This window comes from Anomaloglossus baeobatrachus, chromosome 9 (genome assembly GCF_048569485.1).
Source record: "Anomaloglossus baeobatrachus isolate aAnoBae1 chromosome 9, aAnoBae1.hap1, whole genome shotgun sequence".
Classification (NCBI taxonomy): Eukaryota; Metazoa; Chordata; class Amphibia; order Anura; family Aromobatidae; genus Anomaloglossus; species Anomaloglossus baeobatrachus.
In genome coordinates, this window is record NC_134361.1 from 179774158 (window position 1) to 179791402 (window position 17245).

Consider the following 17245-nt stretch of genomic DNA (forward strand, 5'->3'; position numbering starts at 1 on the left):
TGCCCCTGCATACAGACGTGCATGAGGGCCTGTAAACCTGAAGTGCCCATTGTAAGGAAGTGGGTCTATTGTAGTATAGCCCTTTGGCAGGGCAGCCAAAAATTGGGAGGCTCTACGTTGTCCCTGGATAGAGACGTGCATGAGGGCCTGTAAACCTGAAGTGTCCATTGTCAGGAAGTGGGTCTATTGTAGTATAGCCCTTAGGCAGGGCAGCCAAAAATTGGGAGGCTCCACATTGTCCATGGAGAGACGTACATGAGGGCCTGTAAACCTGAAGTGTCCATTGTCAGGAAGTGGGTCTATTGTAGTATAGCCCTTAGGCAGGGCAGCCAAAAATTGGGAGGCTCCACATTGTCCCTGGATAGAGACGTGCATGAGGGCCTGTAAACCTGAAGTGTCCATTGTCAGGAAGTGGGTCTATTGTAGTATAGCCCTTAGGCAGAGCAGCCAAAAATTGGGAGGCTTCACATTGTCCCTGGATAGAGACGTGCATGAGGGCCTCAAAACATTGTTCCCATTGCAAAGGAGCGGGTCTCCTGTCGTTGTAATGTCCATTCTGAAAGAATGGGCAAAAAAATTTACCACTGGGGGTATACCTGAAACAAAGGCCTAACTATTGTAACGGTCATCATGGTGGCGCATGAGGAGAAGGAGGAGCAGTCCAGCGATTATCCAAAGTCCAGAAGTGTGTACCCATGGGTGAGTGGAGGTACATGGCAAATTCCGCTCTCATTTGCTGGTGGTGTGGTGAAGTCTGGCCCAATCCAACCCTTGTTCATCTTGATCAGAGTCAGCCTGTCAGCATTTTCAGTTGACAGGCGGGTGCGTTTATCTGTAATGATTCCACCTGCGGCACTAAAAACACGCTCTGACAAAACGCTAGCGGCAGGGCAGGCCAGGACTTCCAAGGCGTAGAGAGCCAATTCATGCCACGTGTCCACCTTGGATACCCAATAATTGTAAGGCACAGAGGAATGTCGGAGTACAGTTGTTCGATCTGCAAGGTACTCCTTGAGCATCTGGGCAAACTTAGGATTTCTTGTGGCACTACCCCGCACCTCAGGGGCTGTGGTACGTGAGGGGCTGAGAAAACTGTCCCACATCTTAAAGACTGTTCCCCTACCTCTGGCGGATTGGACTTGTGCCTCTCTCGGCTGTACGCCTTGGTTGTCCACTGATTCCTGACCTATGCCGCTAGCGTTTTGTGAGGGGAATGCTTTGCCTACTTCCGTGACTATGGCCTTCCGGAACTGCTGCATTTTGGCTGACCTCTCCGCCTCGGGAATAAGAGACATAAAGTTCTCCTTGTAGCGTGGGTCTAACAGTGTTACCAACCAGTAATGATTGTCGGCCAAGATGTTCTTAACGCGAGGGTCACGAGACAGGCAGCTTACCATAAAGTCAGCCATGTGCGCCAGACTCTTAACAGCCAGTACTTCAGTAGCCTGACCAACACGATGACTGAACATGCTGTCCTCCTCCTCCTCCTCCTCATCATCATCTACCCTGTCCTCTGGCCAGCCACGCTGAACCGAGGATATGACTGGTGTGCATGTCATATCCTCAATTTGGCCGGAGAGTTGCTCCATGTCTTCATCCTCCTCCTCGTCATAGTCCTCCACTGCACGTTGTGATGAGACGAGGCTGGGCTGTGTGTTATCACCCACACCCACTACTGTTTCTTGCTCCAACTCATCGCGCTCCGCCTGCAATGCATCATGTTTGTTTTTGAGCAGAGACCGTTTTAGAAGGCAGAGAAGCGGTATGGTGACGCTAATAATGGCGTCATCACCACTCACCATCTTGGTGGAGTCCTCAAAGTTTTGGAGGATGGTACATAGGTCGGACATCCATCTCCACTCCTCAGGTGTTGTGTGGAGTTTGACCCATTTCCCGACGGCTTAGGTGATGCAGGTACTCAACAACTGCCCTCTTCTGCTCACATATCCTGACCAACATGTGCAGAGTTGAATTCCAACGCGTGGGGACATCACACACCAGTCTGTGAGCCGGAAGATGCAAACGGCGCTGAAAGCCGGCAAGGCCGGCTGAAGCAGTAGGTGACTTTCGAAAATGTGCAGACAGGCGGCGAACTTTTACCAGCAGATCAGACAGCTCTGGGTATGACTTTATAAACCGCTGAACCACGAGGTTGAGCACATGGGCCACGCATGGAACATGTGTCAGCTGGCCTCGCCTCAAAGCCGCCACCAGGTTCCGGCCATTGTCACACACGACCTTTCCTGGCTTTAGGTTCAGAGGTGTGAGCCAGTGATCTGCCTGCTGTTTCAGAGCTGTCCACAGCTCTTCTGCATTGTGGGGTTTGTCACCTATGCAGATTAGCTTCAGCACAGCCTGTTGCCACTTCGCCGAGGCAGTGCTGCAGTGCTTCCAGCTTGGGACTGGTGTGGAGGGTAAAGTGGATGAGGATGCGCAGGAGGAGGAGGAGGCTGAAGAGCATGACATTCCGGAGCTGTAGAGTGTGGGTGAAACCCTGACTGAGGTAGGGCCTGCAAACCTTGGTGTGGGAAGGACATGTTCCGTCCCTCGCTCAGACTGGGTCCCAACTTCCACAATATTAACCCAGTGTGCCGTCAACGAGATGTAGCGGCCTTGCCCACAAGCACTTGTCCACGTGTCTGTGGTTAGGTGGACTTTGGGTGAAACAGCGTTGTTCAGGGCACGTGTGATGTTTTGTGACACGTGGTTATGCAACGCGGGGACGGCACACCGGGAGAAATAGTGGCGGCTGGGGACCGAGTAACGTGGGACAGCTGCCGCCATCAGGTCGCGGAATGCTTCTGTCTCCACCAGCCTAAAAGGCAACGTTTCCAGCGCAAGCAGTCGCGAAATGTTAGCATTTAGAACTGTGGCATGTGGGGCGTTGGCAGTGTATTTGCGCCTGCGTTCAAAGGTTTGCTGAATGGATAACTGAACGCTGCGCTGGGACAAGGACGTGCTTGATGATGGTGTTATTTCTGCGTAGGCAACTTCAGGTGCAGGACCGGAGGAGGCTTGTTCGCAGGCAGCATGGACAGGGGATTGGCTCGCATGCACAACAAGCGAAGACGTAGCAGTGACATCAGCAAGCACTGCTCCTCGACTCTGTTGTACTTCCCACAAAGTCGGGTGCTTGGCTGACATGTGCCTGATCATGCTGGTGGTGGTCAGGCTGCTAGTTTTGGTACCCCTGCTGATGCTGGCACGGCAGGTGTTGCAAATGGCCTTTTTAGGATCATCTGGAGCCAACTTAAAAAACTGCCAGACTCGGGAAGACCTAACATTTGTACAGGCACCTTGTGTCGTGTTGTTGTTCCGGGGAACGGTTGCCTGACTTCTGCCTGGAGCCACCACCCTGCTTCTTACTGCCTGTTGGGATGCTACGCCTCCCTCCCCCTGTGCACTGGTGTCCTCGCTCTGCATATCCTCCTGCCAGGTTGGGTCAGTTACTGGATCATCCACCACGTCGTCTTCCTCTTCCGCACCCTGCTCCTCCTCCTGACTTCCTGACAATTGTGTCTCATCATCGTCCACCCCTTGTTGAGACACGTTGCCAACTTCGTGAGAACGTGGCTGCTCAAATATTTGGGCATCTGTACATACGATCTCCTCATGACCCACTTCAACATGAGCTGGCGAGAGGCCAGAATGTGCGAATGGAAACGTGAACAGCTCTTCCGAGTGTCCAAGTGTGGGATCAGTAATGTCCGAGGACGTGTACTCAGCCTTGTGGTAGGAAGGAGGATCAGGTTCTGAAATGTGCGGTGCAGTATCACGGCTACTGACACTTGACCGTGTGGAAGACAGAGTGTTTGTGGTGGTGCCAATCTGACTGGAAGCATTATCCGCTATCCAACTAACAACCTGTTGACACTGGTCTTGGTTCAAGAGCGGTGTACTGCTGCGGTCCCCATGAATTTGGGACAGGACGTGCAAGCGACTAGATGTGGCCCTTTGTTGTGGCGAAATTAAACCTTGCCCACGACCTTGGCCTCTGCTTGCACCACCATCATGTCCACTTCCTTGTTCGTTGCCAACGCCCTTGCGCATTTTGCAATGCTGTGCTGATGTGTATTCACTAGACTTGTGCGTTATATCCAAGTTTGTGCAAAACGCACACAAGTGCACCTGTACGCTGCCACCGACAGGCACACACGTGCGGTTTTTAAATGCAAGCACGGACGCACTAAGAACCTAACAGGTTTTTAGGAGCGACAATTACTGAGAAGTCTGACACTATCTGGACTGTTTTAGACTGTGTACACCAGCCCCAGATATGATGAAGGCTGGTATACGGTCACCACTAGGAATGGCTATATACCCTGCCTGCCTGCCTGCCTGCCTGTATACTGCTACAATAGTCCTGACAAGGACTCTTCTGGTCACTAGCCTGTGTTCCGACCTGGCTATACCCTGCCTGTATACAGCAACAATAGTCCTGAGAAGGACTCTGCTACTGTACTCCGACCTGGCTATACCCTGCCTGCCTGTATACAACTACAATAGTCCTGAAAAGTGCTTCTGGTCACACTGTTTGCAGCCCTGCTACGGAAATAACTATAAAGGGCCACAAACCTTTCCCTGAAGCAGCAACACTCTCCCTGCACTCACTGTCAGGATGGCTGTGTGAAGAGCACAGCGCGCCCGCCGGTATAAAGGCTCGGTCACGCTGTGCAGGCCGGCCAATCACTGCAATTCCACAACTAACAGGGCTGTGGCATTGCAGTGGTCTGCCAGCCAATCCCTGCATGAGGGCTGGCTCTCAAAAGAGCGCCAACATGCAGGGATGAAGACCACGAGTACAGCACGAGTATCGCGAGATTACTCGGTCCCCGCCGAGTAGCCCGAGTACAGTGATACTCGTGCGAGTACCGAGTAGTAACAAGCATACTCGCTCATCACTACTAAGCACCCCTTAGTGCCACATGAAAGGCACCAAAGGGTGCAAAATAACAAAATGCAGGAGAGTGGGACATTATGTGTCTTTCTGCCATTATAATGACAGAAAAGACTGATATGAAGTGTACAAGCACAAGAAAATCACCAGAGCGCTCTACGCTGTGAAAAGCAGTAGAAAATGGCACTGGAGTGAACATGTGACCGCCTCATGTAGGATGAAGCTATGGATCCTGGGTAAATTTATGTATTTTCCCTCCTTCAGTTTTTTTGCAGTACACAAAAAAAACAGAAGGCACACGGATGACAAACAGATGACATACGGACCGTATACGGATGCCACACGGATGCACCCGTGAAAAAAAACGGACTGTTTTTTGCAGACCACAAAAATGGATCGGTCGTGTGAATGAAGCCTTAGTCAGATCTGCCGTTTATAAACAGCAGGCAGAAATATGTGAATAGCGCCCCCCAGCATCAGAAAATCTCCGGGGTTTCAGGCGTAGCTGAGATCCTGGAGATCATGATTCAGGACGGTTTTTCCGGTCCCCGCTCACGTGATCACAGGTATACACCGTACACCGATGATCACGTTACAGTAAATGACAGCGCCGGTAAAAAATTATTTATCTTCCATCTGACATGAACAAACATGATAAATCTCCTCCCCGGTCCCCTCCGGTCCCCCGGTGTCGCCAAAGTGCCCCCCCTGATGCCCTCCCAGAAATCCAAGATGGCCGCGCGCACAGCAGCGCGCCGGACGCATTCACCCTACTTCTCTGATCTCTGTCGCATGTGCCATGACACATGCGACAGAGAACTCCTCCCCAGGCCCTGCCAGGTCACCCCCTATAACCCCACCGGTGTTCCGGTGTCCCACGGTACCTGTGCAGCGTTGATCCCCCCACGGCCCTCTCCTTCACAATAGACGCTGCCGCATGCACAGAGCGGCTGTCAGCTCAGCTTCCTGTGTTAAGACACAGTGAGTGGTGGTTATGCATCTGTAAGCTAAATGGGCGGCACGGTGGCTCAGTGGTTAGCACTTCAGTCTTGCAGCGCTGAGGTCCTGGGTTCAATTCTCACCATGGGCACCATCTGCAAGGAGTTTGTATGTTCTCCCCGTGTTTCCGTGGGTTTCCTCCGGGTACTCCGGTTTCCTCCCACACTCCAAAGACATACAGCGCTATGGAATTAATAACGCTATATAAATGAATAAATTATTATTATTACTGCAATTCCCTGCTCATGAGGTAAGGAACATAATTGATCAGGAGAGCTATATACTACATTTCTAAATGGAGGGATTTGCTTTTATAGTTTCCCTGCTGAACGACTACCAACCATGAGAGTCCGTTATACGCCACAAGAAAACACATCTAAATAGCGAGCTCTGTTAAGTATTCATTCAGCTGGATAACTGGACTTAAAGGGGTATTCCATCTCCAAGATCCTATCCCCAATATATAGTAGGTGGAATAGCAATAATATCAGCAAATACCAATATTTGGAAATGTAGAATAGTTCTCCTGATTAGGCATGCCCTTACCTCATGAGCAGGGCATTGCAGCTTTGGTAGCAACCATTACGACATGGACTCTGCTGCTGTGGACCCGGGGAGAGTGAGTGCAGATTCATTGCACCCACACTCCTCACATGAAGGGTCCGCACTCCTTTAAAATGGGGGATACGTTCCCTGAGTGTCTCCCCCCATATTCTAGACGGTCCAGAGTCGTCGTGGGACCCCTTTATTTTTTTTCTTACAATAAATTGGTGAAAGAGGAAATGTTTTGGGGACTGTTTTTTCAAATAAATTTCTTTTGTCGATTTTTTTTTGTTAGTACTGACAGTTTATGATGTTGGGTATCTAATAGACGCCATGACATCACAAACTGCTGGGCTTGATCTCAGGTGACTTTACAGCTAGTATCAACCCGATTTATTACCCCGTTTGCCACTGCACCAGGGCACGGGATGAGCTGGGGTGAAGCGCCAGGATTGGCGCATCTAGTGGATGCGCCACGTCTGGGGTACCTGCGGCCTGCTATTTTTAGGCTGTGAAGGCCCCATAACTATAGACCTTCCCACCCTGAGAATACCAGACCACAGCTGTCCGCTTTACCTTGGCTGGTGATCCAATTTGGGGGGGACCCTACTTTTTTTGTGTAATTATTAATATTTATAAAATAATTATAAAAAAAGAGCCTGGGGGGACCTCCACATTGGATCCCCAACCACGGTAAAGCTGCCAGCTGTGGTTTTCAGGCTACAGCTGTCTGCTTTACCCTAGCTGGCTATCAAAAACGGGGGGAGCCAACGTCATTTTTTTTTTAACTATTTTTTAAATAGAAAAAATTAATGGGCTTCCCTGTATTTTGATTGCCAACCAAGGTAACGGCAGGCAGATGGGGGTGGCAACCCATAGCTGTCTGCTTTATCTGCGCTGAGAATCAAAAATACCGCGGAGCGCTACGTCATTTTTTTTAAAGATTTATTTTTACAGCACTGTGATGTCCAGCAATCAAAATACAGGGAAGCCCATTTTGTTTTTAGTTATTTAAATAAATAATTAAAAAAAATATATATGGGCTCCCGCTGCATTTTTTGTATTGCTAGCTAAGGGTAATCCAAGCAGCTACTGGCTGCTAACCCCCACTGCTTGGTGTTACCTTCACTAGCAATGGAAAATCCAGGGAAGCATTTTTTATTTTTTTTGCCAAAAAAACTACAAAAAAAGGACGTGAGCTTCGCCATATTTTTGTATGCTAGCCAGGTATAGCAGGCAGGTGCTGGAAGAGTTGGATACAGCGCCAGAAGATGGCGCTTCTTTGAAAGTGCCATTTTCTGAGGCGGCTGCAGACTGCAATTCGCAGCAGTGGGGCCCAGAAAGCTCAGGCCAACCTGTGCTGCGGATTCCAATCCCCAGCTGCCTAGTTGTACCTAGCTGGACACAAAAATGGGGTGAAGCCTACGTCATTTGTTTTCTAATTATTTCATGAAATTCATGAAATAATAAAAAAAGGGCTTCCCTTAATTTTTGGTTCCCAGCCGGGTACAAATAGGCAACTGGGGGTTGGGGGCAGCCGTACCTGCCTGCTGTACCTGGCTAGCATACAAAAATATGGCGAAGCCCACATAATTTTTTCAGGGGGCAAAAAACTTCTGCATACAGTCCTGGATGGAGTATGCTGAGCCTTGTAGTTCTGCAGCTGCTGTCTGTCTGTATGGAGAAGAGCAGACAGCAGCTGCAGAACTACAAGGCTCAGGATACTCCATCCAGGACTGTATGCAGAAGTTTTTTGCCCACCAAAAAAATGATGTGGGCTTCGCCATATTTTTGTATGCTAGCCAGGTACAGAAGGCAACCACGGGCTGCCTCCAATCCCCAGTTGCCTATTTGTACCCGGCTGGGAACCAAAAATATAGGGAAGCCCGTTTTTTTAATTATTTCACTTATTTCATGAAATAATTGAAAAACAAATGACGTGGGCTTCGCCCCATTTTTTTGTCCAGCCAGGTACAACTAGGCAGCTGGGGATTAGAATTAGATAATAGCCACGTGACTGGTCACATGGCTATTTTGACGTCACGATAGGTCCTGCATCACTGCTGGCAGTGCTGGTTACCGGGAGGATTCAGCGATCATCGGATGGAATAGCGGCAGGAGACAGAGTGCAGGAGGGATCGCGGGGACCGGTAAGTGTTATGGCAATGTTTATTAACTATATGTGTACATTTATAATGCGTTTTTATGTGTTTGTGATTGCCTCCCATTATTTCCTATTTGTTCGAGTTCGGTTCTTCGAACGTTCGCCGAACTGAACTCGAACGAGACCTCCGTTCGACGAACCGAACTCGAGCCGAACCACGGCTGGTTCGCTCGTCTCTAGTAACTATCCACAAAAGAGTTTCCCTTTTTAAACTTTGCATCTCACTTTAAAGTATACTACTTTTAATAAGTGTTGTGGGTGATAGTACTGTAAATATTTCAGCAATGTCTTCTATTAAAAAAATGAAGATAGGAAATACGTCTTAAAAAATTATTTCTTTACTCAAAACACAACATGCTCACACACACGAGTAATGGTGCCTGTATGTGAAGGTCAGTCATAGGTCCTTGGTCCCAAAGTGTCAATGGATCTGCGATAATCCAGGGTGGATAACATGTTCCAAGGTAGATAAAGTGTAAGATTTAATGATACGTGTTAAAAAGCTCCGGAGTCCTGATAACATCCCTGGTAAAGAGTGCAAGTAGAATAAAGGTAGCGGATCCACGCGTTTTGGCTAGAAGTCATCTACTTTTATTCTACTTGCACTCCTTACCAGTGGTGTCATCTGGATCTTTGTAACACTTATCATCTTTGTATGAAGATTGCTCTAACTTAATCTGTGTGAGCATTACTTTGGACTGGAGAGGTGTGACGACTCAGCATTTTCCACTTGTGTGGGGGGTGACCTGTTTTTAATTAGGGCAGACATATGGTTTCTTTTTTGTTAAACCAAGAGAAGTTAGCTGTTGTCTCATGTCAGACTGATTGGAGCCCTATTGTCTGTATATATGGATTGTCTTTTAAATGTGTGTTGCCTCAGCCCTTCCCACTACATAGGTCAAAGGAAAATTAGGAACTACCAACCAGTCAGAGAGCAGCCATCTCCAACCAATCCTGTAAGACCCAATACCCAGAATTGAAAACTGAGTGGCATAAAAGGGCCTAGCCTCTGTCACCAATGGGATATGCTATATGACCGCAGCCAAGGACCTATGGTTCCAAATGGGGAAATTACAGAACTGCTGAAAAATTAATTCTACAGGATTCAGCCCAGGATCTACAGTTTAAGCAGAAGGTTCACAGAACTGCTTCACTACTCAATGCTGAGCCCACAAATTCGCTTGGAAAACCCATGTTGGGACAAACTCGTTCACCTGGCTAAATATCTTGCTAAGCTCAGTCAGCTTCCTAAGCTTGGCCCTATCTCCTCTTAGTGGGTGCCCACCAAAAGCGGGGTGCTGCTGGCTGGGATAATTGGCCCTGGAAGCCCCGAAATCACTAAGATTTCAATCCCTAGTGGGCCAATGGAAGGGTGAGACTGTTGTTTGTACCATCTTGTATTCTTGGTGGGAATGTACAATATGTTAATATGTTTTCCCTGTTGGTGAGCCAATAAAGTCTTACCAATATGTGGTTCCCTCACCCTGTGTTGTCTGGGTAGTTTTTGCCCACTAGAAAGGAGTGCGAGTGTTCAGTGGGATGACCCATGGTCAATGTAATCTTTCTGAAGACAGTCAGGCCAGTGGACGAGGGCATCCACTGACCCTCGTGTCTTCTTAAGGGGCACAGAAAATAAGAAAAACTCTTCTAGAATCAGTGGAGGAGGTACTGAATTATATTGAAATACATTGCATAGCTTCTTATAAATGATCACCTTTCAAAGATGTATCCATCAATGGGTGGAAACCACTCCAGGGTGACTGAGGTAAGGGTATGCTGCACAATCTGTGGTGCAATCGCTACCGGCGATGGTTTGAAGGATGGCTGCCAGCCTGGATATATCAAGTCTAGGTAGCAGTGCATTCTGGCAACTTGATTGGGAGTGAAGGAGTCAGTGCAGTCATCATCTGAAATGAAAACCAAGAAATGAGACATAAGCATTGTTGTGGCACGGTCCACCTTAAACACTTGTATGCAAACAAAACCTGCAGATTTTGAAATATTTGAGAGTTAATGATCTGTGAATGAGTTTGTTCAGTCATCACTTTTGCAGGATAAGTCAAATGAAAGCTCTTACTCCCTCCTCTCGAAGTGCGGAAAACCAACCTGAGAAATTAGAGGTCACATCAAGGTTTGTGATAATTCACAAAGCTTTTCTCAGAAGAGGCATTTAAATATCTGATCTCCCCGTCAATCTAGCAAAGGGTAGCTTCCAACTTTAGTCAGGTCTGTAAATGTGCGCAGCTAACCTAGCCCAGTGATTTGCGCTGTCGTGGGAATCTCCACTTAATGCCATTGTACAATACTAAGCATCTTCTGAAGAACATGGCATTAAAAGTTAATTTCATTAGCAATAAATTCCCAGTGCACATAGTAAAATGGCTTTAGCCTACTAATAGGGAGGGAAATATACAAGCACAGTGAAGACGCATCTAGCAACGCTACATGCAAGGTTTTGTCATTGATGTTAAACATTTTTGTCATTAGCTTTAAGGCTACATTCCAGGATTTCCTCAATAATTGATGTGCTTTATGTGAGTGTCCTGTAAAAAGCCATAAGTATTTGCCAAGAAAAGCAGCACTTAAAAACCTTTAATAGACATCATAAAGCAGAAATAAGACATAAAGCTCCCTGCGCTGGAGAAACAGTGTTTAAGTAATGAGTTACCATACAAAACTTTTTTCAAAGGGGAAAAAGGAGCTTAAAATGAACACAAGAAAATCTTTATTGCATTGTAGAACATTTGAGCACAAGAAGCAAAGTATTGTGTTCTCCTTGTACTTCCAGAGCATCCCTGCCCTGTCGAGACGTTGGCAGAAAAAGATCTCTGAAGGTGTGCTAAAGCCTCAGGCACCAAGATATTAGCAGCAGAATTTGTAAAGTGGTTTCCCAGTATCCCTAAATAGAGCTGGTCATGCACATTAGAGGGCTATTGGCTGAACAAAACGTTGGCCAATCGTTTGGCCGACAGCCATCTCAGCTGACTTTCCAACACTTGGGTCGGTGGCTGATCAGCAGTCTAATATTGACATCTTTGCCAAACATATGTCAGCCAGCAGCTCCCATACACTATAGACCAACAGCCAAACCCATCAATATTGGCAGATTCTCATCGAACTTCAAAAGCATCCCTGTCCTGTCGAGATGTTGGCAGAAAAAGATCTCTGAAGGTGTGCTAAAGCCGCAGGCACCAAGATATTATCAGCAGAATTTTTAAAGTGGTTTTCCAGTATCACTAAACAGAGCTGGTCATGCACATTAAAGGGCTATTGGCCGAACAAAGTGTTGGCCAAACATTTGGCCAACAGCCATCTCAGCTGACTTTTTAACACTTGGGTCGGTGGCTGATCAACAGTCTAAAATTGACATCTTTGCCAAACATCTGTCGACCAGCAGCCCTCATACATTTTAGACCATCAGCCAAATCCATCGATATTGGCAGATTCTCATCGAACTTCCAAAGCATCCCTGTCCTGTCGAGACGTTGGCAGAAAAAAACTTCTGAAGGTGTACTAAAGCCTCAGGCACCAAGATAATAGGAGTAGGTTCTTTAAAGTTGTTTTACTGTATCACATGTGTGTAATCCCTAAACAAAGCTGGTCAACACATTAGAGGGCTACTGGCCGAAGAAAGCTTTGGCCAATAGTTTGGCCAAAACCCATCTCAGCTGACATTCCCACACTTGGGTCGGTGGCTTATCTCAGACAGGAGAATGTGATCAGCAGTCTAAAATTAACACCTTTGCCAAACATCTGTTGGCCAGCAGCCTCCCTACACTTTAGACCAACAGCTAAACCCATCAATATTGGCAGATTCTCATCGAACTTCCAAAGCATCCCTGTCCTGTCGAGACGTTGGCAGAAAAAAAATCTCTAAAGGTGTGCTAAAGCCTCTGGCAGCAAGATATTAGCAGCAGATTCTTTAAAGTGGTTTTCCAGTATCCCTATACAAAGCTGGTCATATATATATTAGAGGGCTATTAGCCGAACAAAGCTTCGGCCAATTATTTGACCAACAGCCATGTCAGCTGACTTTCCTACACTTGGGTCGGTGACTTATCTCACAGGACAATGTGATCAGCAGTCTAAAATTGACATCTTTCGCAAACATCTATCGGCCAGTGTCCTCCATACATTTTAGACCAATGTTTCCCAACTAACTCAAGTCTTCAAGGTCCACCAACAGTGCAGGTTTTCAGGATTTCCTTAGTATTGCACAGATGATAATTTAATCACCTGAACAGATGATGATTCCAACACTTGTATAATACTAAGAAAATCCTGAAAACATGCACTGTTGGTGGGCCTTGAAGACTGGAGTTGGGGAATCCTGCTTTAGACCATCAGCCAAATCCATCTCTATAGGTAGATTCAGCAGACATTAGTCTAATGTGTATGGGGGCCTTAAAGGTACCGTCACACATAACGAGATCGCTAGCGAGATCGCTGCTGAGTCACGGTTTCTGTGATGCAGTAGCGATCCCGTTAGCGATCTAGTTATGTGTGACACCTACTAGCGATCAGACCCCTGCTGTGAGATCGCTAGTTGTTGCAGAATGGTCCAGGCCATTTTCTTCAAAGGCAATGTCCTGCTGGGCAAGACACATCGCTGTGTTTAACACTGTGTGACAGGGTCACAGTGACTGCTGAGATCGTTATATAGGTCGCTACTGCGACCTGTATTGTTCCTGCATCGCTGGTAAGATCTGACTGTGTGACATCTCACCAGCGACCTCACAGCGACTTACCTGCGATCCCTATCAGGTCGCATCGTTTCCGGGATCGCAGGTAAGTCGTTGTGTGTGACTGGGCCTTAAGTATGCTTCTCAGTGAAAAGATGCCATGGCTAAGCTGTGAAGACAATCCTGGTTATCTACCCTCTCCGAGAATGAGATGTCACAAGCGACGTTGCACCAATAGAGTTTCCTGGAGGTGATGCGGGCCAGAGAGTTCAAAGAGATCATTTACATGCCGTCTGCAACACTTCACTTCAGGGTACTTTCAAGAATCTGTGACCGTAATGCATGAAATAGCCATGGATCTTCTGATGCAAACTCAACAGTTTCATATATGACTATGAGGTAGCTAGGTTTAGGTCTGGAAACTCGAGGCTGACCACACAACCAGAGGTCACCGGATCAAGTAGCGCAGTCAAACCATGACAGATGCATTGTAATAAGAATACATGTTTCAGCAGTGGGACCCTCATTGATCAATAAGTTATCATATCTCCTGTGGATAGGGGATATCTTGCTATCACTGGACAGCACCTTTAGGCCTCATTCACCATAATGCACATATGAGAGCTAACCGTGGTTTTCACTTATGGTACTCATATCCATGATAGTCTTTGAGGTCATTTACATGTCCGTGATTTTTCGCCAACAGTGTGATTGTTGGAAAATCGTGTAGATTTTGATCCAAGGCTTCATGCAAGTCTTTGGGTCTATGAAAAAAATCAGACCACACTCGGTCACGTGATGTCATGTGAGTGCGGTCCAATTTATTTTTCAGTAAAATTAAACATACTTCATAATATCACAATTTAAGTACTGTGTCAACCCCTTTGCATATGTTACAGTTTATATTCTTTTTGGGGGGAATTTCTGTTTATCAAATAAATGTGGAAATATTTTCCAAACATTCCGTAAAGATCTTCTGTGGATTCGATCCCAATAGCAACACAGAATTTTGTCGCTCACACTTAGCCAATATAAGTCAGCTTGGGTTTAGGAGGGCATTGGTACTCGAGTATCTTTAGTCCCTTTGTTCTCTGTTTTAGTTCCTTATGGAGTATAAAAATTTAGTCTGTCCTAACTTTATACTGGACATTAGAAAATTCACCTCTCGTACATTTTATCTGTTTTAGACGCTGAGTATATTTTCTATTTCTCCTTGATCTAATTATTCCAAACACTAAAGGTATATGATCATTTATAGCACCATAGATAGGTTACTCACCCATGCACTAAGCCAGATACCTGACCCTAGGTATCCCTAGTGCAGGGTCCTGAATAGGGAATGGGTGGGATGAGCTCTTCGTCAACCTCACTAAACGCTAAAGGAAGACACAAGGGAACAATAAAGGGGAAACACAACTGCAATCACCATAGTCCTGCTAGATAGTAATAGGCAAACTCTTATCTGAGCAGCAGCAACCACAAAAGTTTCAGAAGCACCAGAAGATGACCTCTCCAGAGCTCACAGACCAGAGAGGAAAAACCCCTAAAACTTATATTTTATTATGTCACTTAAAATCTGATTTTTTTCCCACAGACAGAAACAACAAATAACAATAGAGACACCGGACAGGGCTTGGGTGCACAAAAACCATCAAAAATATCTCCTTATATAATCTCCCAACCACCAGTATTCAGACTACAGCAATTCACTGTGTCAGTGGGAGAGGAGATTCTCTCCAGAGCTCAGCAAGGAACAAACTATAAACCGCACCCAAACCACCCCAGGGTGAGGTTAATAAAGGAAGTCAGAGGATACCAACTACTATGAAGGTCTGACAGTTTCCGAGGATCCTAGACTCCACTAGCTTTAGAAACAGAGAAATGTCAGATAACAGCATGTGCCGCCAATCTCTGTGATTTTCTAACACTCGCTGCCACTGGATTGTCAGTCGGCCGTGATACCACTGTGACAGGCCATGACACATCTGTGATAATCAAGAATCCACCAGAATATGATGAATTAAAACATTTTTTCTTTCCAAGATTAAAATAGGGACAAAATGTTAAAAAAAAGGTGTGGATGCTCTTAATCATGATGTTGAACAATTGGTAGAATTGGTGAAATTGTAGAACATGTGATGATTAAGAGCATGTCCCTTGCTCGAAACGTAAAGACTGTTGTCTGCTTTTTTATCCACTTTTTTACATTATTTTTTCCATATTTTAATTTTGGAACTAAAATTATGTTTTAAACCATCCCATTTTGGCAGATGCTGGATTTTTCTTCTATTGTTCATCATCACCTGAAAGCCGGTTAAGAGCTCTCTGTGCACCCCACCCCAACTATGGATCTGTCCAATATCTAGTGATAACGTTTTCATAAAATGCTGGAAAAACATGTTAAAAAAAACCTCTCAAAATTGTCCCATTTTTTTCAACGGATAAACAATTTACTCTTCATATCTTTGGACTTTTGAGCATTTCCTAAATGCTTTAGGCTTTGAAAGACAACAAGAAGTCCATTCTTCAGGCATTAGTAAGGTACGACGTATATGACAAAGAAGATCAATGGGAAAGCTAAAGAGATGCCTGGAAGTTGCTTGGTTATCTTTTGGAGCATTTTGTAAGTGGATTGTTCATTACTTAGTGGATTTTTTTTTAAATGTAATGCCAATAAAGCAATGTCCAAAAACCGTTGAAAAAAAATTAACTAAAAAAAGTCAGAAGACAAAGCATCAACAATACACTTTATAGTAAACAACTAAAAAGCCCTAATAGAAAACACTAAAAATGCCAAGAAAACCCCAGAAAAATGGAGTGATTCCTGAACCATTTTCCACTGGAAAAAGAAGCAGTATGAACATACCTTAAGACTACATGAGGCTCTAAGGAGTAGAGACGGAATCATTGGCACTCTATAGCTTCTTTTGTATGAATACTATGTAATAGTGTATTGGTCCAAGAATGGCTTACAGGTCTGGCTGCTTACTTGGCAATGGGGGAAGGGGGTAGGAGAGGTTAGTCCGGTCACTCTATTCAGCTGAGGGCATGTCCAGAAAAGGTCACATGCTAGGCAGTCTGAGTGGTAGTGCTGGTGCCAGTGGACATTCTTTCTGAGGTTTCCAATAGTGTATGATTACCTACGATGGCCATCAAGTTAAGAATGTTCCATGTCTGGGAGACAGAAGTCCCCACCTGTTAACGTTCATAGCTGTCTACAACCCTGAAAGTCATGGATCAAAGAAAGGTTGCCTGAGTAAACAGTCCAAGTGCCACCCTGTAGTTTGTGCCAGACTGTTAGTTATTTCACCTGGTATTGTGCATTATTGAAAACTTGCCCAGTGTCCCTTATTGCATTCCATTGAGCACCTACAGGCTGCATTCTTCATTGTTGGCTACCATATTACAGGATGTTAGTCCATTCTAGCAGCTACATAATCTTCATACCAATTAATCATCTTTTTATTACTGCAAAATTATTTTTATTATTTATTTACACAAAGGACATTGTATGAAATGGTAAAATGCGTTAGACCATTTACTATTGCATCAGTCAAATTCTGGATATTTGAATTGCACTGGTCTTCCGTCATGCTTGACTGATGTTATATACATATTTTGAAGACCTATTTCAGAGACTATATTAAAAATATACTGGATACTTGTAAATGCTTATTTTCTGAGAGAAATAGAAACTAGGTATATCCTTGCTAACTAAACCTGACTATGAACAGAAAAAAAATGAAGCGTTAGCTGCTATAAATATAGATTAAAAACAGTTAACTTAGCGGAAAAAACCCAACTCAATAATATTCAAGGGTGGACAATTACTTTGAGACATTATTTACAAGCTATTAATACGTTTTTTTGTATCAAATGTAAAACTTCGTTGTAGCTAAATTTCAATATTATAAATGGGAACTAAGTAGAGGAAAAATTTTCATGTTTTTTCCCAAGAAA

The 17245-nt window shown here is 45.4% G+C and overlaps 1 protein-coding gene across 2 annotated transcripts in view; it reads right to left on the minus strand.

The window, feature by feature from the left end:
* The window catches only part of PAPPA (pappalysin 1), a 554424-nt gene that overhangs the window by 332934 nt on the left and 204245 nt on the right, over window positions 1-17245 (minus strand). For both annotated transcript variants that reach the window (XM_075324089.1, XM_075324088.1), the window contains exon 5: window positions 10318-10510. In XM_075324089.1, coding sequence (XP_075180204.1) covers window positions 10318-10510 — 193 coding nt within the window. The remainder of the gene's footprint in view (window positions 1-10317; window positions 10511-17245) is intronic.